This window comes from Oryctolagus cuniculus, chromosome 5, assembly GCF_964237555.1.
Source record: "Oryctolagus cuniculus chromosome 5, mOryCun1.1, whole genome shotgun sequence".
In the NCBI taxonomy this organism is placed as follows: domain Eukaryota; kingdom Metazoa; phylum Chordata; class Mammalia; order Lagomorpha; family Leporidae; genus Oryctolagus; species Oryctolagus cuniculus.
The window spans coordinates 83,391,755-83,415,272 of NC_091436.1; the positions used below are offsets into that span (position 1 = coordinate 83,391,755).

The 23,518-nt window shown below is 44.3% G+C and overlaps 2 protein-coding genes across 4 annotated transcripts in view; one reads left to right on the forward strand and one right to left on the reverse strand.

Annotated features, from left to right (window-relative positions):
• SRSF12 (serine and arginine rich splicing factor 12) overlaps positions 1-6,177 on the forward strand; it is a 27,631-nt gene extending 21,454 nt beyond the window's left edge. For all 3 annotated transcript variants that reach the window (XM_008263202.4, XM_070073789.1, XM_051855469.2), the window contains one exon: positions 951-6,177. In XM_008263202.4, coding sequence (XP_008261424.1) covers positions 951-1,320 — 370 coding nt within the window. In that variant the 3' untranslated portion in view covers positions 1,321-6,177. The remainder of the gene's footprint in view (positions 1-950) is intronic.
• On the reverse strand, positions 5,333-18,817 carry PNRC1 (proline rich nuclear receptor coactivator 1). Its single transcript, XM_002714575.5, has 2 exons — positions 18,102-18,817; positions 5,333-16,260 (listed from the first exon to the last, which is right to left on the reverse strand). The coding sequence occupies exons 1-2, from the start codon at positions 18,639-18,641 to the stop codon at positions 15,817-15,819; spliced, it is 984 nt and encodes a 327-aa protein (XP_002714621.2). The 5' UTR covers positions 18,642-18,817; the 3' UTR covers positions 5,333-15,816.
• Positions 18,818-23,518: the final 4,701 nt, after the last annotated feature.

Sequence of the window (23,518 nt, forward strand, 5' to 3'; positions counted from 1 at the left end):
GCTGTGCAACCAAGGTTAAATATGCAGGACCTTTTTCAGAATTGACCTTTAGATATCCAGTAATGTAAACCCCTTTTGGTCAGCACAGGCATTTGACAGTGGAGCCATCACTTGGGATACCTACACCCCCTATTAGAGTGCATAAGTTTGAGTCCTGGTTCCATTCTCTGTTCTAGCTTCCTGCTAATGTGCACTCTGGGGACAGTAGGTGATGGCTCAAGAAATTGGGTCCCAGGGCCAGTGCTGTGGCGTAGCAGGTAAAGCCACTACCTGCAGTGCCGGCATCTCATATGGGCGCCAGTTCGAGTCCTGGCTGCTCCACTTCCAGTCCAGCTCTCTGCTATGGCTGGGATAGCAGTGGAGGATGGCCCAGGTCCTTGGGCCCCTGCTCCCCCGTGGGAGACTTGAAGAAGCTGCTGGCTCCTGGCTTCAGATCTGCCCAGCTCTGGCCATTGCGGCCATTTGGGGAATGAACCACTGTATAGACCTCTGTCTCTGCCTCTGCCTCTCTGTAACTCTGCCTTTCAGGTAAATGAATAATCTTTAAAAAGAAAAAAAAAAGAAACAAACAAATTAGGTTCCTGACACCCTTATGGGGGAACCAGATTGAGTTCTGGACTTCAGTCTTCAGCCTCCGCCTGTTGTAGGCATTTGGGGAGGGAACTTTCTCCCTCTCCCTCTCTCTCTACCTTTTAGAAAAAAAAGTTGAAATCACTTTAATCTTTAAAAAAGTCTTTTGGTCATATATTCTAGTATAACAAATATTGCAAACTTTTCCTTTATGTTTAAACTAAAAGCATGCAAAATGAATCAGAATTTTTTATATGTTATAAAAGAGTAACAGTAGTAAAAACATAACTACTGTTACATAAAGTGTCTAAGTTCCTGAGAGTGTTTCTTACCTGTTGTCCTGTGTGGAAAACGTGCTTTAACATTATGACTGTTTGCAGGTCACGACACCGGCGGTTTTCTTACAGCCAGTCTAAGTCTCGTTCCAAATCACTACCAAGGCGGTCTACCTCAGCAAGGCAGTCAAGAACTCCAAGAAGAAATTCTGGTTCCAGAGGACGATCAAGGTCCAAGTCCTTACAAAAAAGGTCCAAGTCAATAGGAAAATCACAATCAAGTTCACCTCAAAAGCAAACTAGCTCAGGAACAAAATCAAGATCACATGGAAGACATTCTGACTCCATAGCAAGATCCCCATGTAAATCTCCCAAAGGGTACACCAATTCTGAAACTAAAGCACAAACCGCAAAGCATTCCCATTGCCGGTCACATTCCAGATCTCGGAGTTACCGTCATAAAAACAGTTGGTGAACAGCAACAAAGGAGTACTACATAGTCTTTAATATAAATTATTAAACCTCTTATTATGTTAAATAAAAATTCTTCAAGGCTTACAGAAAATGTGAATTGTTACTAGTTACTTTGGGCATGTGGAAGAAAGAAAATCCTCTAGCTTTGGATTAATAAAGATTTGGTTTCAATGTAAGGGCCCACACCACAAATTATGATGTGTCTGATGTTACATTTTACATACCATTTTTTGTTTACATTGTAGCAGAAGGGTACTTTTCAAAGGAAGTGGGTAAAATTGAACTAATTTAGAAAATAATTAGATTTTATTTTTTACTTTAAAGCACTTTACATTCATGTAAAAAGTAATTATGACTATATAATTACCTAAGGTGGACTTAAAGTATTTGACACCTATTTCTCTGTTGTATCTTCTATTTAAACTTAGGCCAATTCCTGGTGAACATTAGTTCAAATTACAAAATCTAATTTCTCCAAAAGTAAAATTTATATAGAGGTCAAATATCCAAAAGATAAAATTTTCCCCTGTGTTCAAGGATACATTTTTATGGGGTAGAACAATTTAGATACAGCAACAGGAAATTCCATCCTGCACCAAGTTCACTTCAGAAATATCAAAACAGTCTATAAATACTGAATTTTGATTATGGAGTACAAAAATCAAAATGTAAAAATATTTATATTAAGTCTTATACATTTGAAGAGTGGTACATTTTGTATACAAATCATATTTTATATCATTATTTCTACATACCTACTTTTCATCTGCTATTTAATTCATTCTTCTTAGAGCTCCAGCTCAAGATTTTAAATTATATAAACTGTCTTATTATTTTTGAAAGAGTATTTAGTACCTGTATTATGAAATTCAAGACTACGTGGTCAAAAACCAACTTGACAGTATTTGAATTTTACATGACACGACCTTTCATTTTTTTAAACCAAATAACTGTTGATATTTACTGTTTTGTAGTTGTTATAACTAAGAATTTCTTTTAAGATGTGTTTGTAGTTCACATTTTTCAGAGGGTTTTGGTAGTATTTGTGATAAAATGATTTTACATATGATTATTACGGGGGATATATTTATAGAGCTCTACTTGTATACCTTGTTGAATTATATTATTGAAACTTGAAAGTTCTCAGTCCATATAGTTAATGTTTGTATCTAGAGTGCTTAAGAAAAACGTGTCTTGTCTTATATTTTAGTATACAGGAGCCAGCGTTGCTTCTGTTTGTTTTGAATACAAATCCCATTTTTCTTTGCATTTTAGATCCTATATGTAAGAAACAACTTTACAGAATAATTTGTATGCTGGTAATATTTGGACAAGTACCCTAAATTCATGTATATTGTACTTTATGAAAAGATTTTCTCTATTTAATCATGCCAAAATTTATTTCAGAATTACAACTCTTGGAAGTGTTCAGCTATAATAAAATTTAGTTATACAATTATGTGGCACTATGGAAAATTTAAACGGGAGTCTGAAAAATAAGATATTAATAGTAATTGTTACTGTTTTCTAAATGAGTTTACACACATAAATGCAGTTATTTTAAATAACAACTAGAAAATGATTATAATATCACAAATTATCTTGGTAAAAAGGTAAAGCAATATTCCTGAATAGATTTAATCCTTTCATTTACCTCTGATTTGGTTTTTATTTTTTAAAGATTTATTTATTTATTTGAAAGAGTTACACAGAGAGAGAGAGAGATCTTCCATTCACTGGTTTACTCCCCAATTGGCCGCAACAGCCAGAGCTGCGCCAATCCGAAGCCAGGAGCCAGGAGCTTCTTCCTGGTCTCCCATGTGGGTGCAGGGGCCCAAGGATTGGGCCATCTTCTGCTTTCCCAGGCCGTAGCAGAGAGCTGGATTGGAAGTGGAGCAGCCTGGTCTCAAACCGGCAACCATATTGGATGCCGGTGCTTCAGGCCAGGGCATTAACCCGCTGCACTACAGCGCTGGCCCCGTGATTTGGTTTTTCTGTTTAATCTCTAGGCTGTTGAAGAGGGGATACTTTTTGGTTTGATGGAAAAGCTGGGGGCTCGTGCTGCGGCATAGGGGATTAAGCCACCCCCTGCAGCACTGGCATCCTTGGTTGGGTCCCGCCTGCTCCACTACCTATCCAGCTCCCTGCTAATGCATCTGGGAAAGCAGCAGCAGATGGCCCAAGTGCCTGGGGCCCTTCAACCATGTGGGAGACCCAGAGGAAGCTCAGGGTTCCTGGCTTTGGCCTGGTATAGCGCTGGCCACTATGGCCATCTGGGGGGTGAACCAGCGGATGGAAAATATTTCTGCCTCTCCCTCTCTACTCTTTCCAGCAGATGGAAGACATCTCTCTCTCTCTCTCTCTGCCTCTCCATCTCTGTACTCTTTCAAAAAAAATAAATAAATCTTAGAAAAACTGGAATTACTATAGCTCAAACTCTTGAGTCTTTACAGTGTGATTGGCACTGCTCTCTTAAGTTTTAAGTTACCTATTTATTCGTTGCAACAGTCTTAAAAAGACCATTACAGTCAAGGAATGGTTGCAGAGAAGTTAACAAGGGCACACAGATGTTAACTTTGAGAGGCCTCTCCGTGAGTGTTGTGTGGTATTGTTTAGGAAGTCTTTCATAGATGCTAAACTAAGAAGTTGAAAGGGACACCTGAATTAGGAATAAAAATGCCTGTTGGCTCCAGTTAAAAATGACTTGAGGGGGCCGCACTGTGATGCAGCAGGTAAAGCCTCTGCCTGTGATGCCAGCCTCCCATATGGGTGCCAGTTGGAGACCTGGTTGCTCCACTTCTGGTCTAGCTCCCTGCTAATGTCCCTGGAAAAGCAGAGGAGGATGGCCCAAGTCCTTGGGCTCCTGCACACAAGTGAGAGACTTAGATGAAGCTCCTGGCCTATCCCAGCCTGTCCCAGCCTTGGCTGTTGTGGCCATCTAGGTAGTGAACCAGTGGATGGAAGATTTCTCTCCGTCTCTTTCTGTCTGTAACTCTTTCAAAATAAATTTTAAAAACCCACCAGCTTAAAATACCCACATCCTATGTGGGAATTTCTGGGTGAAAAAGTGACTGTAGGTGAAGATTGATTCTCTGGGTATCCTGGAAACTGTCTTTTGGAAGTATCTTCATTCTGGGGTTCACTTTTGTTATTGGATTTGTTCTTGAACTATTTAAAAGAGAGAGGGCAAGACTGTTAACAAATAAAGCAAATGTTTTAATTTTAGACACCTGTGACCAATTCCTTTAAAAAGAATATGTTGGGCCAGCATTGTGACATAGAAGGTAAAAGTACCACCTGTGATGCTGGCATCCCACATGGGTGCTGGTTTGATTCCTGGCTGCTCCTCTTCCAATCCAGCTCTTTGCTTACGGATGTTTAGATACTTCGCAAGTTTAGTGCGGGGAAACTACCGCCCACCCCATGCCCCGTTCAGGGTCATGGAGGGTAAACTACAGTGAAACATAACCCACTGCATCAGCTTGTTTTCTTGATATCCTGATGGCTAGTGCCCAATTTCTGTTTAACAGCTGGTATTTTGCAGCTGCTTGGAGCCACGATGTAATCTTACGCCACTGGGTTAATTTATTTTTAAACATAAATTAGCTAAACTCAAGACTTTATATAATGTCTCCTGGAAATACAGCTATTATCAGATACACTGTTCATTACAGTTAAGAGTTACTGCTTTTATTTTTAAAGTATTTGAAAGGCAGAGTTAGAGGAGGACAGAGCCAGTGAGCAAGCTACCATTGCTGATTCACCCCCCAAATGGCTGCAATGGCCAGGACTGAGCCAGGCTGAAGCCAGGAGCCTGGAACTCAGTCCGGGTCTCCCATGTGAGAGGCAGATCCAAGGACTTGGACTTGGGTACTTCCATACCCCTATTCACTGGCTACGCAACCTTGTCCAAATTATCTAGCATCTTTGCCTGTAAAATGTGGCTTTATCTGTCCCAGAGTTGAAGACTTTAAGAAGATACCCCAGAGTGCCAAGTACAGAGTAGGCAGACGTTGACTTCACTTTTCATTTTTTTATTTAGACATAAAATTGATTAGAAGACATTTCCAAGTATAAAATCGATGGTATGCACTTTAGCGTGTAAAAGTAGTCCCTTGATAAAAACAGAGTATTCAGTACCACAGCAGTAACTGTACTCTACCAGGTCCTGGAAAATTGATCATATGTACCTTTAAGATGTTCATAAAATTAAATACAAAGTAATTGAGTCAAATACATTTTCTGAAATATGACAGTACTGGGTAGAAGTGTTAGATAGTTCAGGTTGACTCCACTTCTCTAAAGTTAAAAAAGTATTGTGAATAATTGACAAATACTACTACTTTTATTTAAGGAAACCATGTAAAGAAGTGATGACCAAAAAGTAAATGTGCAGAGACTGTTAGGCCCAACAGTAGTGTTTTGCAAAGCGTGGTGTAAGGATGTTTTTATTCTATTTTGGGAAAACGGTCCCATAATTGCTCTTTGTTGAATTTTTTTTTAGTCTAAGGATACGCCATTACTCTGAACTTGTGAAAAGAAAGAATGGCAGCTTGTGGAAGTAGACAGATGCTAAGTGGATTATCGGTTACTTATTTTTTAAGTACTATGTGATTTTAAGTATATGTAATTCAAAACACTATCCTGAACCTACATTTTTTATAAGCTATGAAACCAATTACAAATTAAGCATTTCAGAAGGTTCCTAGAAAATTTAAAAGGCCCAACCTTTTCAAGTAAGAGAATGCTCTCCAGTAGTCGATATTTAGTCCTAAAATAGATTGTGTGTTCACCATTTTACCTTTCGAGTGTTAGATTGTGCAGGGTGAATATTTCCTCAGAAAGTGTGTCATTGAAATTACTCCCACTCCAGGAGTATAAATCTGTTAATGAAATGGCCACGTATTTTTTTTTTTTAAAGATTGATTGATTGATTTGAGAGAGAGAGAGAGGTCTTCCATTCACTGGTTCACTCTCCAAATGGCCGCAATGGCTAGAGCTGGGCCAATCTGAAACCAGGAGCCAGGAGCTTCTTTCGGGTCTCTCACACAGGTTCAGGGTGCCATCCTCCACTGCTTTCCCAGGCCATAAGCAGAGAACTGGATCAGAAGTGGAGCAGCCGGGACAGAAACAAACTGGCGTCCATATGGGATGCCAGCACTGCAGGTGGAGGCTTAGCCCACGTCAGCACAGTGCTGGCCCTGCGATAAGCTTTTTAGAAATCCCTCCTGGAGGAGTGATGGAAGCAACCCAGAATTCTTGGCTTATGACCACCAGTTTTCTAAAGAAATACCTGCATTCCAGTTTTCTTAGCTTAATCCTAGCATAATGGCTGAAATGCTATTAAACAGGACTTTAAGTTCAAACAATCTCCCAAGGGTGGGTGTTGCTTCGTGGGCTCCCATATTGGAGTGCCGGTTGGATCCTGGCTGCTTTGCCCTTCTGATTCAGTTTCCTGCTAATGCACCTAGGAAGCAGGTGGTAGCTCAAGTAGTCGAGCTCCTCTATCTACATGAGAGACCCAGATAGACTGGCTTTGGTGTGGCCCAGCCCTGGCTACTTAGAGCATTTGGGGAGTGAACTATTGTTGAAGTTTTTGGAGCAGGCATTTAGTACAAGAGCCATTTCACAGGTACGATGGGAACTTCCTTCAGAAGGGATGGATGTCTGGTGGTTTCTCTTCAGTTTAGCAGGCCTGTATGGCCATTGCCTGGACCCATTATAGCACTAGGGTTGAAAAACTACAATCTTCTAATGCTGTAATTCCTTCTTTATTGTTGACTGGAATATTTTTAAGAAAAAAGTCAACTGTGAGGCCCACATTGTGGCATAGTGGGTTAGGCCACCACCTGCAGTGCCGGCATCCCACATGGGTGCCAGTCTGAGGGGCTGCTCCACTTCTGATCCAGCTCTCTACTATGGCCTGAGAAAGCAGTAGAAGATGGCCCAAGTTCTTGGGCCCCAGCACACCCATGGGAGACCTGGAAGAAGCTCCTGGCTCCTAGCTTCAGCCTGGCGCAGCCCTGGCCATTACAGCCATTTCGGGAGTGAACCAGTGGATGGAAGCTCTCCCTTTCTCCACCTTTGCCTCTCTGTAACTCTGCATTTCAAATAAATAAATCTTAAAAAAACAAAGTCAACTGTTTGAGTTACTCTGAGGTGTAACTTTGCAGAGGAGAGTTAGCCTTAAAAAATGAGATGAATTAGGCTTTTTTTGTTTACTATTATTATGAACTTAGGCACTTAAATATATTTGATACATTTTAATCATTGCAGCTATGTTTAAAATTCTTATTTTTAAAATATTTTTTATTGTCCTGTTCTCTGAAATGCAGAGACAACAATCTTCCATCTGCTGGTTCACTCCCCAAGTGCCTGCCATAACCAGGAGTAGGCCAGGCTGAAACCAGGAGGCTGGAACTCCATCCAGATCTCCCATGTGGGCTCGGGCCCAAGGACTTGAGCTGTCACCTGCTACTTCCCATGCATGGCACACGTTAGCAGGCTACAAGAAGTGTAGCCTGGACTTGAAACCAGCGCTAGTGTCCCAAGTGGTCAGTTAACCATTGCACCAAACGCCCACCCTGCAGTCATTACTGTGACACTCAGGTTGCCCCGTCCTTAGCTGCCACTGTCTTCAGAATCCTCTGGACCTGGCCCCGGAAGCCTCTGATGGCTCCCCTCTTCCGACAAGACAAGATACTCTAGCCGCCTCCTGCACCTTTCCTGCCACAGGCCTGCAGGCGGCCTCTCCCAGTCACGGTTCCTTCTAAGGAGAAATGACACGGAGCAGCGATGGTCTGTGGTCTGTGTGAAAACGTATCACATGCGAGAGCCTGTTAACTGATGTGCTGATACCACCTCTATACCACCTCTGATTCTTCCTCCACGTTTCTGTCAGAATCACCCTTATAAAATAGATCTTTTTCTTTTCTTCTTTTTTCTTTTTTAATGTTTATTTTCTTCTACTTGAAGACAGAGTAACAGATCTTCCATCTACTGGTTTACTTCTCAAATGCTGGAAACAGCCAGAATTGGGCCAGGTCAAAGCCAGGGACCAGGAACTCCATCCAAGTGGAGCCATCATCTGCTGCCGCCCAGGACACATAAGCAGGGTGCTCAGTCAGAAGCAGAGTAGCCAGGACTCAAACTAGCACTCAGATAAGGGAAACTGGCTTAATCAGCTGTGCTATAATGCCTGCCCCTAAAATCCCATCTTCTTTCATCTCCTGCTTTGAAACTTTTGATGGCATCTTAAATACATGAGAGTACTTCAAAAAATTTGTGAGAAAACATGGAATTTTAAATTTATGGGGCAGGCATCATCACCATGTGGATGATACATCACTATTAAGAATGTCCTACATGGGCTCGGGTTCAAGTCCCAGCTGCTCCACTTCTAATCCAGCTCTCTGCTATAACCTGGAAAAGGAGTGGAAGATGGCCCAGGTGCTTGGGCCCCTGTACCCACATGGGAGACCCGGAAAAAACTCCTGGCTCCTGGCTTTGGATCGGCGCAGCTCCAGCTGTTGCAGCCATCTGGAGAGTGAACCAGTAGATGGAAGACCTCTCTCTCTCTCTGCAACTCTGCCTTTAAATAATCTTAAAGTCATTTTCAAGTCCAGCATTGTGGCACACTGGGCTATCCTGCCAATTAGGACGCCTAGCATCCCATATTGTAGTGCTGGTTTGACTCCCAGCTGCTCCACTTCCTATCCAGCTCCTTGTTAATGTGCCTGGGAAGGCAACAGAAAATGGCTCAAGAACTTGGTTCCTGGCTCCTGGCTTTGACCTGGCCCAGCTGTGGCCTTTTGGGGAGCAAACTAGCAGATGGAGGCTCGCTGGCTCTTATTGGCTCTTCTCTCAAATACCTAAAGCTTTAAGAACAAAAAAGATCATTGCCTTTTATTTATGCTGTTAAATGTTCATGATCTCTGACCTGTTTTAATTAAATGGAGCTTGAATAGAACATGTAATCTGCTGATCAAAGATGACAAATATGCATCTTGATGATCATAAAATATAGGTTGCTTCCATCAACCTTCCCATTTTGTCCCTATCGTTCCTTAATTCAGAAACTGTAATGAATGCCACATAGCCCGAGATAAGCTACAGAGTACACACATGAACTCAACTCTAGAAAATGCATTCTATAATTCCAACAATGAGTCATGGGAGCTGGCATTATGGCACAGTGGGTTAAGCTGCTGCCTGGGATGCTAGCATCCCATGTGAGCATGGGTTCAAGTCCCAGCTGCTCCAGTTCCCTGCTAATGTCTCTCCTCTAACTCTACATTTCAAATAAATAAATTTTTTAAATCCTCAGTAAAGGCAACACCTTTTATAAAAAATTAGTTAAATTTGGGGTTTTTTATAATTTAAGCTGAAATTTGCAAATATAATTCCTGGGTGTTACTTAAATACATTTTAGTATATTTAATTTAAAACCAAGAGAAGCACGAAGGATATGAAAAGTAGCAATCTAGGCCTGCACTGTGGTGTAGTAGGTGGCTGCTCCACTTCATATCCAGCTCTCTACTATGGCCTGAGAAAGCAGTGGAAGACGGCCCAAGTGCTTGGGCCCCTGCCCTCTTGGGCACTCTGCACCTGGAGGGCCCCCCTCCCGCGCTCCAGGCTTTGGATCAGCCCAGCTCCGGGTGTTACAGCCATTTGGGGAGTGAACCAGGAGATGGAAGATTCTATGTCTAACTCTCCCTCTCAAATAAATAAATACGTCTTTTAAAAAAAGTTAAAAAACAAGTAGCAATCTGAAAACTGTCAGTGATTAATTCAACACAATCTACGAGGGATCTAAAGAACAGGGTTAGTTCAAGCCCAAGAGATTATCCCCAATCCTTAAAACCCTACCTTCAGAGGCTCCTAACTTTCCAGGAAGTTTCCCAAAGACTAAATTCATGTTTATAAATAGCAATATATATAAAAAAAAAAAAAACACAATTAAAATTCCATGTTTAAAAAATATTTCTGGAATGACATTTTGTGCTTACACGATTCTGTCTTCTCACTTCAGAACATATACTCTGTCCTTAAATGAACTATTATGGAACAGTTTTGAAGAATCTTCAGAAGGATTTATGGATTCAAAAAAGAAAGGAATGAAGTACAATAATCAAAGAAAACTAGTGGGCACTGTGGCACAGCACCCACAGCCACCACTTGGAAAGCCCACATCCCGGATCAGAAGGCCTGGTTTGAGTTCCAGCTATTCTATGCTTCCTAATGTGCCTGGGCAGGAGCAGATGATGGCTCAATACCTGTGTTCCTGCCACCCATATAGGAGACCAGCTGCTCCTGGTTTTGGCTTGGCCTCACCCTGGCTGTTGTGGGCATTTGTGGTGTGAACTAGCAGATGAGAAACTTTCAAATAAATCTTAAAAACAAAATCAAAGAGATATTAGCTCAAGAATCAGATACTCAGCAAGGAAAGCCCGTGTTTAAAAAACACATTGTTGGCCAGCGCCGCGGCTCAATAGGCTAATCCTCCACCTAGCGGCGCTGGCACACCGGGTTCTAGTCCCGGTCGGGGCGCCGGATTCTGTCCCGGTTGCCCCTCTTCCAGGCCAGCTCTCTGCTGTGACCCGGGAAGGCAGTGGAGGATGGCCCAAGTGTTTGGGCCCTGCACCCCATGGGAGACCAGGAGAAGCACCTGGCTCCTGCCATCGGATCAGCGCGGTGCGCCGGCCGCAGCGCGCCAGCCGTGGCGGCCATTGGAGGGTGAACCAACGGCAAAAGGAAGACCTTTTTCTCTGTCGCTTTCTCTCACTGTCCACTCTTAAAAAACAAACACACACATTGTTTAGCAACACCCCTCAAAAAGTCAAATATTTATAGGTGGATGCTCAGACTTTTGTACCTGAGTCTACAGAAATATATGCAATACCCTCAACTGAAAGCCATCTGTTGCCTTCCACCCCATAAAAAAATAGGATAATCCATTCAGCAATACGATAGTAAGGGTCACTAGGAGACGGGAGAGGTACAAAAAGAGAAACAGAATTAGAAGAGGTCAGCTTCATCTAATTTCAAGCCTTAGATTAAGAAAAGGGAAGGAAAACTTTCTTCCATCCTCCACCACCTGGGCTCCTGCTATCAGAATTCAGAACTTAAGTTACATGTAGCTGGACAGAGAAACCAACCACCATCTAACACTATTTGATGAAGAAAAACATTCTAATTTGACAAAATCAGAAGACAGCATGAGCTCGAGAGTACTAGTCAGAGTTAAGCCTGAGGATGGATACAGGAAGATAAAATATTCCACTTTCGTGCTGTGGTTACTACTTCTGTGCCCTATTTGTCGGCTGTACCACTAGGTCTGACCTAGCTTCTGCTTGCTGGGCCTTTCTAGGGATGACCTACAGGCACCTCCAAGTTTAGCATGCCAGGTCATGCTCCTCTACAATCCCCTCCCTCTGCAGTTCCCTAAATGCCAGATTTATCTTCCTAGGCACTCAATTTGAAAACCTTTCCCTACCCCTCGCAAAAGCTCAATTCTCAATTCTCCCTCCCACAAGCCCCCCACCAAGTAACCCCACCTCCGATTTCCCTCTGATGTCCTATAGGGCCTTTTTCCCTGTAGCTACCAACACTCTCAGATGCTCTTCCTGTTGCAAGTTTTTCTTTCCAAGCTGTTCTACCTGTTCTCACCAACCTCTGATGACTGTGCCCTGCTCACAGAACACCACCAAAGCTCTGCACCTAACATGCCAGACCCTGTATTTTCTTACCCCATTACGCCTTTTAAGCAGTCTGCCTGCCTTGCACTTCTCTTGAGCTCCTGGACAGCCTGCTCTCTCCCAGTTATTTTCCACTTCTGTGTCCAATATTCTTGATTTTTAAGGTTTAATCCAACGCTGTTTTTCAGGTGTCAGATTCCTGAAGGGCAAGCTCCTACTCAGCAGTTAGTCCCTCCTTCTGGGAAAGGCAAGTTTTTTGTTTACCTCTCCAGGCACTTACTCTAGATAAGGGGAATACAGTTTTTGTCTTCATTTCACCTAGTTTTTCAGCTCTACCATTTACCCTTGTTTTCTGCACAGGACTTAGACACCTAAGTCCCCCACACATCAAATCAGACATGCTTTTTCAACAATAACCCAATGTCAAGCAACAGGGAAAGGGTTAGTGAAGTTAACCCAAAACAGAGGGACTCTTCATAATCACAGGCAGAAGTGTGCTATTAAAATCTGTGAATGCCTTTCTAGAACCACAGACTGTTCAACCTGGGAGCTGTCAGAATTCATCTAGGTCACCATTATTGTAGATATTTACAAAACCTAACACAAAGCTGAAACTCAGACTCTAGAGTGAACTTGTAAATGGGCTTCCCAGGGCTGGTGGAGGCATTAAGCTGCTCCACTTTCAGTCCAGCTCCCTGCTGCTAATGTGCCTGGGAAAGTAGCCTAAGATGGCCCAGGTACTTGAGACTCCTGAAGAAAGTTTTCCTTCCCTTTTCTTAATCTAAGGCTTGAAACTGGATGGAGATCCAGTCTCCTGGTTTCAAACTGGCCCAGCCCAGGCTTTAGGGCCATTTGGGAGCTGAACCAACAGATAAAAGATCTCTTTGTGTCTCTCTTGACTCTTTCAAATAAAATAGCTCCACCACCCCCCCACCTTTTGTGTGTGTGTGTGTGTGTGTGTGGTTGGTTTTTTGGTGACCTTGAACCATTTATTTAGGCTGCTCTTGCCAGAGTTAAGACTTGGCTAGGGGATCTCCAACCTCCCTCTGAAATCTAATGCTCATACTTGAGAGCTGGCGGGAGGGGGACTGGGGTCAGCACAGAGCTGACTCTGGGCTTATCCACCACAGCCACAGCACCTCACAGTTCTAATTACACTGTGTCACTGCACAGCTCCCAGCTGGACCTCCCTCTTCTAGGACCATTCTGAGCAGAAACATGGAGGCTGAACTGGCACCTGCTGTTCCTTCTCAGATAATTTAAGTTCAACAAAGAGGGTAAAGACCAAAAAGTAGGTATTGTTGTCTTATTAAAGACAGTTTCTAGTAATCTAAATACAAAGTATTCCCCAAGCAGAGCATGAAGGGGCCTTATTCAAATCTCATACTAGTGTGCCACATTATTCCCGATAAATGAAAATACAGGAAAGAAATGGAATATTTGGGGAACACAGGACTATACCCAGACCTAACACATATTCCTTTTAAATTATAAACCACTAAAGTCATCATAAATTTAAGAACTGTCTTAAAGACTGAAAAACAAATGGCTCCTGTCAACCTTGTAATAGTATAATTTGATCTTTTTATTGCCTTTTCCTTTATCTACCTACAAAGACACTAACAAAAACTTAGCACCAAGATCAATGCAAATAAAAGCAGCTGTCACTCATCGGAGTAAACTCAATTATCAGATTGTACAGATTATCCCCAAACAACTTCAGCATAAATACTAATCACAGCAACATGTTGCTTAATCAAGTGCCACTGCCAACAATTTTTTCCACTCACATAAGCTGACAAACCTTTTACTCCTTTGCAATTAAAAGCTGTTTCCTTAGGCCACTATAAATTTAGGCCTGAAGCTAAGAACTACATGGTCCCATACATCCACAAAGCCAAATTACATCAACATTAGAGGAAACATTTCAAGAGATTCCAACAGAAGAAAAATAAAGGTGGCTTAACATCACTGACCAAAACAAATTCAGTACCTTCTCACTGAATATATATTATATTATCTGGTATAATTCACTTATGTTTACTCTTACAACTGTAAGACCTATCTTAATACTATAATATAGTCTACTTGTCATTTCTTTAAAGCTATTTATCAATGTTTTAACTCTAGCATTCTCAGAAAATAATTTTCCAAGGCTGAAAAGTTCACCTATATTTTCACATTAGTTTTAGCACCAATTTCTCTAAACCGTTCTAATATTCAATGAATATTAAAGCATAGCTTAATTTCTTTCTGTAAGAACAAGCATTTCATACCCAGGGACAAAGAATGGTTGGCTGGCTAGAGCTGCAAATACAAGATAGCATGCCTTGCCATTATTACACAAATTTTGTGGGACAGCTACATAACAAGTCATCCTATCTTCCTGGCACTGAGTATCAAGTTAAGAGCAAGTTTAAGCTTCTGCTCACACTCCCTACACCACACAGAAAGTGAAGTCTTCACTCTCCTTGTGGGAACCAGTGTGAGACCTAAGACACCTCCAGGTAGCACCATTCTCATGAATTCAACCTTAAGAATCATGTTCAAGTATGTACCTTTAACATCTTTTTTCTTTTTCCTCTCTAAATGTCGCCCAATTACGCAGAAAAGTTTTCTCCTTTGAGACAAACTTTCAGTTTATACAAGTGAAACCATATAGAAAGTGTATTTTAGAATTTGAATTGGTAATATGTTGAGAATGGTTTGAACTGCCATGTTGATCTTCAAGCCTCCAAAATCTCCACCCACTGTTTTCAGCATCAACTATGTTTTTTCAGTACAAGTGCCACCATTCAAGATTAACGTAATAAAACATAGGTGTCATTGTCTTACACTGAAAAATGTACCATATATTAAGTCAAATAATACTTCATAAAAAAGTTTACATATAAAAATATATTCTAAGTCATAAACTAACCAATTTTACTTTGTCCACTACCATTTCCACTTGTGAGATGGGCAATTCCCCACTAAGAGGTAGAAATGTTAAATAATTGCTCAAAATTTTGTAGAGGAAGAATCATCAGTACAAAGTCAAAAACAGAGCCAGTGAAATGAGAAGTTAAAAATCCAGTCACACAAAATCCCATGGCCACACACAGGACAGTCACACACAAAAAGTCAAGACTAGTTTAAAGGGGGGAGGCCAAATTATTATTACTTTAAAATTTGATTACAACCGATTTTGTTGGCATTAAAATTAGAGGCATCTTAAATTTGAATAATGGATATATACCAAAAACAAAAAATTAAATTTGGTAGAAATGGGGAGGAGTTTTTCCAGTAATTAGATTGGAAGGCAGAAATCAATTTAGCGAAAGACAAAACTCCATTGTTTACAATGATTGTGCCACAGACTTAAACTTCAGTAGTGCATTAGTAAACTCTTCACATTTAGATCTTCACCTTGAGATTTGACAGCTGTTTCTTGGTAAAATCTCAGTACCTTGTGCAAATAAACTGGTGTTCCATGTGCCTTAGCACACTTAAAATTTCTCCATTATATATATATATATGTATATATATATACACAAATCACCTGCCACATGGGCAGGGCAAAATACATACTTTCATAACAAAACTATAATGTACCTCTCAAGTATGAACAATATACACATAATACATGGTATACAGTATTTACAAAATATAAAATATAATACAAGCTGTTTGTATGTAACTTTTTAAACTCATCTTTTGTACTCTTACATTGCAACAAGGCAGATTTCCAGATCTGTACCAATTCAAGAGTCCAGGAAGTTGGAAAAAACTGTTTTACATACACACTGAAATCTGAAATCTTAAGTTTGAACCTTCAGCAGTGTTTTCAAATGCACTGCCATCAGCTCCTTGTTTTGGTTGGAATTTTCAACAGAACTTCCCATCCAGTGACTAGGAGGCTTTGGCAGAACACTAGGAGAAGGTGGATCACTGAACTTGGCGCCAGCGTAATTCTCCTTTTGGCTCACTTCAGTCAGAAATGCTGACTTCTTCAAATGCATGTTTTTAATATTCTCTGTATTTTTAAAAGGCTTTTTTTCCTGCTTCTGAATTCTATCAGATGACACAGAGTCCTGCCAAAAGTTATTTTCATTCCTTTTCGTAGAGGTGATCTTGGTGAGTGGCAAGTTGTATTTGCTTTTCTGTCTGTTTATCTTTGGTTGTTCACTCAAGTGTATACCATTAACAAGCTGGCCGTGGGGAAGGGCGACTTTCTCCGATTTTCCCATCTTTGATTTTAAAACCTATAAAGACAAGGAACATAAACGTGAACACAGTTTAAGGATAAAAATCAAAGATATAAACCTCACATATTTTATGTATTTCTTTCAACAAGTCCCCTTAGACTTCAGTTCACTGTATTGATTAAGTACTTAAATGCGCCCCTTACATCACTGGATGTCTATTTTGTTTTCAATTAGAAGCTGTATGCAACATGAACCATTTCTAAAATGTCAAAAAAGCAAAAAACCCAAAGCAACCAGAATCCACCTTCCTTCCGTTACTGTAAAGAGTAAATGAGCTTTGTTTCAAACACATGTGACCAAAAATTATTCCATCTGACCCCTACTGGTTTAACAGCCGCTTGAGAACTTTGCTTCACTAATGCTAAAGCCCGACATGGACCTCTGGCAAGTCACCACAGGATATAAAAGGACTTTAGTTCATTGTCCTTCCAACATTTGTAATATGGTAACTAAGCAGGATACTCATAAAAATAACAGGATACTTCAGAAAGTCAGTGCGAATATTGAGTTAAAGTAGGAGTTAATTTTCGTGCAAAAATTTTTCATGCAGTTTTCGTAAGCTGTGTTTTCCACGTACTGTGAATTTTTTTTCTTGCACGAAAATAAACCTCTACTTTTAATTCCATTTTCCACGCACGTTTAGAAACAGCCTACTATTACGTAGCTGGAGTTCAAGGTATCTGCGGCCCAACAGAACGCTCTGGCCTTCTGGTAGTAATACCCGTTCTAGAAAAGAATCCCACTGGCCAGGAAGAGGCAGAAGAGCTCGCTTTTAGAATATCACTATTACTGCTAAGTGAGACTCGGAAGGAACCCAAGACAATCCACAGAAAAGTGACCGCCATGCTTAGTAATTTTCCCCCAGGACACAGCTAACAAACCTCCCATCTCTAACTCCAATAAACTCCCGAACGACAGCAACTTAACTTTCACTACGAAACTGAAGTCACGGGAGTCCATACAACACTTCCTTTCGCTAAGATCACTCTCCAATCACTCGGGACTGAATCCCGCTTGGGGGCTCGAATGCATTTTATCCAAACCCAGTCGGTCGGTACAACGCGCACTCAGCCAGTAACTTCCTTGGAAAATCTATCGTGGACCAGTAACGACCTTGCCCGCAGGAGGTGCGGCAGGTGAGATCAGCTCAACGGATACACTGACATGCAAACCGTAGCGCTTTCCAGGCCGAGAACGCCAACGCCAGCGCCGCTGCCGCCCGCTCGGAAACTTGAAAGCGCACTAAGTAGGTCAGGCCCAGCCCTACACGGGATTGGGCGCCCCACGAAGGCCGCGTTCACTTCCCGGCAAAAACCCAGCCCACCGCGGGGCGCCACGCACGGTCTCCGCGCCGCACTCCCGGCCCCGGAGCCGCCAGCCGTCGGGAGGCCGGGCGCCGGCCCCCGGACCCCGTCCGGCCGCCCCCGGCCCGCCGCCCACCTCCTTCATGAGCGCCGGAGCGCGCCGCACGTAGCGCGCGCTGACGTCAGCCCCCCCCCGCGGCCCCCCGCCCCTCCCCGCACTCCCCGAACGCCGAAACCCCCTGGAACGCCGCCAGCCTTCTAAATCGGGGCTGTTGCTGGGGCGCAGCCGCTCCCCTCATTGGCTGGCTCCCGGCAGCCAATCGGCAGCGCCAGCGCATGCCTCCCCTGCCCCCTCCCCCCAGCCGGGACCGAGCGGGCGTCACGGAAACTTCCCTCGCGAGTAAACAGCCGCCCCCCACCCCGCCCCCACCCTCCCGCCCCTCCGCCGCCCCGGCCCCAGACCCAGAGCCCGGCCGTGGCCCGTCTGGAGGCCGCCACTCCCCAACGGTCCCCGCGAGCCCATCGCGGCCTTACCTCTTTCCTGAGCGCGGCTTGGCCGGGCGCCGCGGGCCGCAGCGGCCCCGGGACCGGGCTCGCCTCTTCAGTCCGGCTGGCGGTCGCAGGAGCCGGGCCCGAGACGGCGGCCTGGCCCGGGACCTCCGGCGCCCCGCTCTGGCCTGCCACCGGGCTCCGGCCGCCCTCCAGACTCGGCCGGTGCTGCTGGTACTGGTGGAAGCGGCTGGGCAGCTGGCCCGCCAGACTGGCCCGCACCTTCTTCTTCCGCCGCTTCTTCGGCGCCGCCCGAGGCGTGCCTCCCGCCGTCGCGAGGCTGCAGTTGGGCAGAGATGCCGGAGCGCGAGGCTGGGGGCTCACACAGGGGCCGTCTCCCCCTAGAAAGTGAGGGAGGAACAGGGTCGGGGGCAGCGCCCGGGGGTCCGGGATCCGGGGTAAAGGCGGCGGAGCCGTGGTCACCATCGAGAAGGCCCCAAAGTAACCGCGGGTGGAAAAGCCAAGCGGCGCAAGGCGGCCGCCCAGGACGAGCGGCTCCCGCTGCGGGACAGAGACAACGGTCATAGCGCTAGGAAGCGAGTGGCTCAGCAAGAGGAAGAGGAGGAGGAGGAAGTGAAGCCAGTGATCGCAGGGCGGCGGCGGCTGCTGCTAAGAGAGCCAGAAAGAAGCGCGGACCATGACTCGGGCGGTGGCGGCGCAGCAACAAATAGCCCCGGCTCCGGCACCGAGTGTTGTTATCGGAAGCTCCGCCCTGTGCCCGCCCATCTCCCTGCGGCCAGGCAATCAGAGTGCGAGATGCCAAGTCACGCCCCTGTGGCTCCGCCCCCGCCGCTTTGGAGAGACACACACAAACAACTCGCTGCAGCCTGGCACAAAGAGCGCGCACTGCGCAGGCGCTGCCCCTGGGCTCTTTTGGGAAGAGTCGGTCCCGGGAACAATGAAGTTGGGTTTCAGCCCTACCTCCCCCCACCCCTCTCCCAAGTCAACCCCCGCTTCTCGCTCACCTGGGCCCCGGAGGGGGCTGAGCGGTCCGGGCTGGATCTTGGGGTGGCAGGGAGCAGAGGAGGAGATGGAGAATCAGGAAGCGTCAAGGCCGCTAACTGGTGCCTGCTCAGCTGCTGACCTTGAGGCTGTATCGTGTTTTATTTCCAGCCACACAGCATTATCATTATCTGAAAGATTTGAAAGTACTTTACAAGGATTTCTTCCTTAGCAGTGGTCAACATCAGTCTACCTTTAAACTACACATTTGGTGGATGTGGGTCACTTTTTTTTTTTTCCTTTTACTCAGTTCCGCCTTGGTGATAAGAGGAAGACTTCAGGCAGTAACTCAGGGATTGAATTAGCTACTTAATATACGAAAAGTTCGCCATAGAGCCATAAGTGGCTGTTGGAATTTTTGCTGCCTTCGTGTTTAAACGGAAGGACTTTGAGACTGGAATCGGCAACGCTGCCTGATGCTCCGCACAGATTGGCTCGGGGCTCCAAGGCAGAAAGTGCAGAAGCTTGCAACAGTGGATTTCCTACGGCCCTGCGCTAACCGAGTGTCTCTGCTCTCTTTGGTTGCCCACAAGAATAAGTTATCTCTTTTGACTTTCACTACCCTAACGAATAGGTATTGTATTTTATCCCCATTTTACTGGCGAGGAAACAGCTCAGAGAGGCTAAGGAACTTGTCAAAGGGGAGCGGTTGTGGCATAGCATGTTTACAGGGTTGCCTGATACACCAGCATTCCACATAAGCAACTGTAGGGGTCTGCACAGCTCTGCTTCTGATCCAGCTCCCTGCTAATGTACCTGGGAAAGCAGTGGAGGATGGATGGCCCAAGCACTTGGACCCCTGCACCCATGTGGGGGACCATGCTAGAGTTCCAGGCTCCTGGCAAACTGATGGAGCCATCTGGGAAGTGAACCAGGGATGGAAGATCTCTGTCTTTCTCTCTCTCTGCAACTGGGCATTTTGAATAAATCTTTAAGGGGGGGGGGAGACTTGTCAAAGAACAAGCAATAAGTTGTGGAATAGGAATTCAGCCCACAGTATGGCAAGACCAAAGTTTTAACATCATTCCTACATAGTACCTACCACACTAAATTGTAGGTTTGGAAAGTCACAATTATCTTACACTTCTCTGGAACCTCACAACATCTAACTGATATTTTTCAGCTTTGTAGTGGTAAGCAATTAGTACCTAAAACAAGACGTGTTTTATGATTGCTAGCAAAGTTGGACAGATGGAATTTCCAGAATAATGCTTCCCAATAATTTCATATAAAGTCTGATCTATAGTTTGATAAATGACTGCTGGGTTTTGTCATTTTTGCTAGTTTTTAGTCATTTTCTGTGTCTGTGATGCTTAGTACATAGTGAGAAGAAGAATCATACACTTCCAGAGTGGTACAAAGATCCTCCAGAGCCTTTAATTTAAATCCTCGTGAAATTCGAGTTGGCTTGGCCGTGTTGGTGGAGCACAGCAGACAGAAACGTGGCACTTCTTTCATTTATGTAAGAATATCTTTTCAAAGCACTTTCCCACCTGTCTCATTTTATTGCTACCATAACTGTTTCTGGGAGACTAAGATGGGTCCTATTTTACCTGTGATGTAAATAAAGCTTCTAAATAAGTCAGAAATTCAACCAGTTGAACTCCTGATACGTAGTCTAGTGCTTTTTGCACTGCATCCCCAGGCTTGGCTTTATCACACCATCCTGGAGAACAATATACCTTTCAGGGAGCTGCCAATTGGTAGCCAGCTCAGGGAGGGCCTTAGCCAAGAATACAAATTATCATGTGTCTCATGAGTGAATGGCATCCCTGAAGGATAGGCTTCATGTTGAACACTGGATTCTGTACTTGTGAGAAAGTTTATCTTGCAGTTTGGCCATCTGGGTGGCAGGTGCCAAGATGGAGCTCACCACTAAGAAACAGATAGTGAAACTGAACTCCTCTTCAGGTGCCCCTAAAAGCATACGCAAGATGTCACTGAGACCCAGTCTCCTGCCGTTAGGTCAAGGTTACCTTGTCCTTCCCTTGGGATGGCTAAGGGATCTCACTGAATTGAGGAAGTGATGCAGTTGGCTCCAGGAGATTCTAATACTGGATTGCTTCTCCAGCAGATTAAAAATACCTCATTGGCTGGTAGTGTCCAGAGCGGTATAATAGCAGGTTTTGGAAGGGAAATTCCAGGTTTGGGGAAGTATATAACCACCACCTACATGTAACACCCCAGACTCAACGAAGCCCACTTGGCCACTATGAAAATTCCCTAAAGAGCACAGCAGTGCTGACCAGGGTCTGGACATGAGCTGAACATGCACCTCTTGGTCCCAATTTCACTCTATAAGAAACTTCACTCCTTCTTGTGCTTCAGGGAGCCCAGCAATTAAACGAAGGATGCCTGGGCCCTTGCTCTGCACTTTGAGGAAATATTTTTCATCCATCACCCCAAAGTCAGTGATTGGCTTTCTGCACATTGGGGAAGCAGACCGGGCTATGGGGGTTCTTAGCGATACCTCCAACCAATTGGGAAGTTCTTCAATCATTGGGAGCCTGTAATGTACCATCTGAAGAGAGTAGTGCAGATTTTATGAAATATGTTTGGATTTTGTGTTACTCCATGTGTGTAGTCCTCGCGAATCCTTGGTGTTTACTAAAGTCTGATGTTCAACCTGGCCTCAGCAGTGCAATATGATATAAAGGAAGCAGTTGGTTGCTCTTGCCAGGGCCCAAAGGGCCAATCCTGGAGGTAGAAAGACATTCCAAGGATAAATTAAGTCTTGAGAGGAGCCAGGGTTATTGAATTTTGTGTTCTAGTGTACATCCTGGTATTATTTTTGTTAAACTAACCGTTTCTTTAGAGGCTGTTTTAGGAAAAAAATTAAGAATTGAAAAGTAAACCAGGTATTACAGAGCAGGGAAAAGGGGTAATTTCCATACGTAAAACTGGTGGTTTGCTTACATTAACACTTCAGACCCTCTCTTGTCTACCTTTGTGTCTCTCTCAGTTTGCTCCTTTCTTTCTCTCTTCCTTCTCTGAATGTCTTTTTTTCCACCCTGCACTGTGCCTTTAATTCCATTCCTCCATGTATTGTTGCTTAGAGCTTCAGGTCTGAGGGGCACCTATAGGAAAAGAGAAACACCGGAGCCAGTGCTGTGGGGCTTCAGATTAAGCTGCTGCTTGCAACACAGGCAAACAACATCAGAGCCCCAGTTTGAGTCCCAGCTACTCCGATGTTCTTGGAAAATGGAATTAAAAATAAATTCATTTCTGTGCCCTGCCCCCAAGCTTGGAATCCATGCATAGAGGGGCCGTCAAAAAGTTTGGAAGGTGTGTTTTACCACAGAACTATGCCTGGATCTCAGTAGTAATGGGAAGTTGGCTATTATTGCTATTTCTCAGAAGGTCAGGTAAACAACTTGGGTTCAGGTTAGTGACATGGAAATTTAGTATGAGTGACTCCGCTGCAGCTGCTTAGGGCAACACATTGGCCTCCTAAATTTTTATTAACTTCTGGAGCAAGCTTGTCTGATCTTTCTATAACTCAAGACATGGATTGAGTTGTTCTGTAAGGAAACTTAAAGGAGACATTAGTGACAAGATCTGGCAGCAGAATGTTCCTCATGAATTCTCAGGAGGTAGAAAAAACACACTTGGGGCTCTCTCTCTCTGTCTCATTTCTGTCGCCAGATGTGTGGGGTCACATGAATTTGCTAGGATGGCTCACAGAATCCTGAGAAATATAGACTGTTACCTGTCACGGAGGGGAGGGCAGTTGTTGGAGCAAGTCTCATGGATTCTTTTCCTCAGCTTGGTGTAGAAATGAAAAGCCAGGAAACAATTTGCAAAGAAACAAAAACTTATGGCATGGAGATAGCGGGGGGGGGGGGGGGGGGGGTGTCTCCCGGAGACTGTCTCCTTAGGGGCTCAGCCCCCTCCACTGCTAGCTCTGGGTAAGAAGATTTGACGGCATGGTTTAAAACTGCAAGGTCACACAAGACAGCCAGGAGCCGGTCCAGCTCTCCCCAGGGGCTCAGCCCCTTCCCCTGCCAGCTCTGAGTGAAAGATTGCACCACCCTGAAGGTGTGATTTAAGGCTGCAAGGTCATACATGCAGCACAAGGAGCTATTAGTGGGGGAGATGCCGCTTGGCCTGGAGACAGGCTTTCCAGCCACAGCTGCGAGTTTGCTTGTGAAGGACATTCTATCTATGTCTGAAGGGGCCCACAGTTCCCAGCCACACTGGTCGGCCTCACATACATTTATCAGTTTGTTGTAAAGGATACAAACAACCAGCCAGCTGAGAACCAGGTGGAAGACAATGGCTTCTGATCTCCACCCTCCCACCACCTCTGAAACTCAGCAAATCTCATCCTTCAAGAGTTTTAATAGGGGCCAGTGCTCAGTTGGTTAATCCTCCACCTGCGGCGCCCGTATCCCATATGG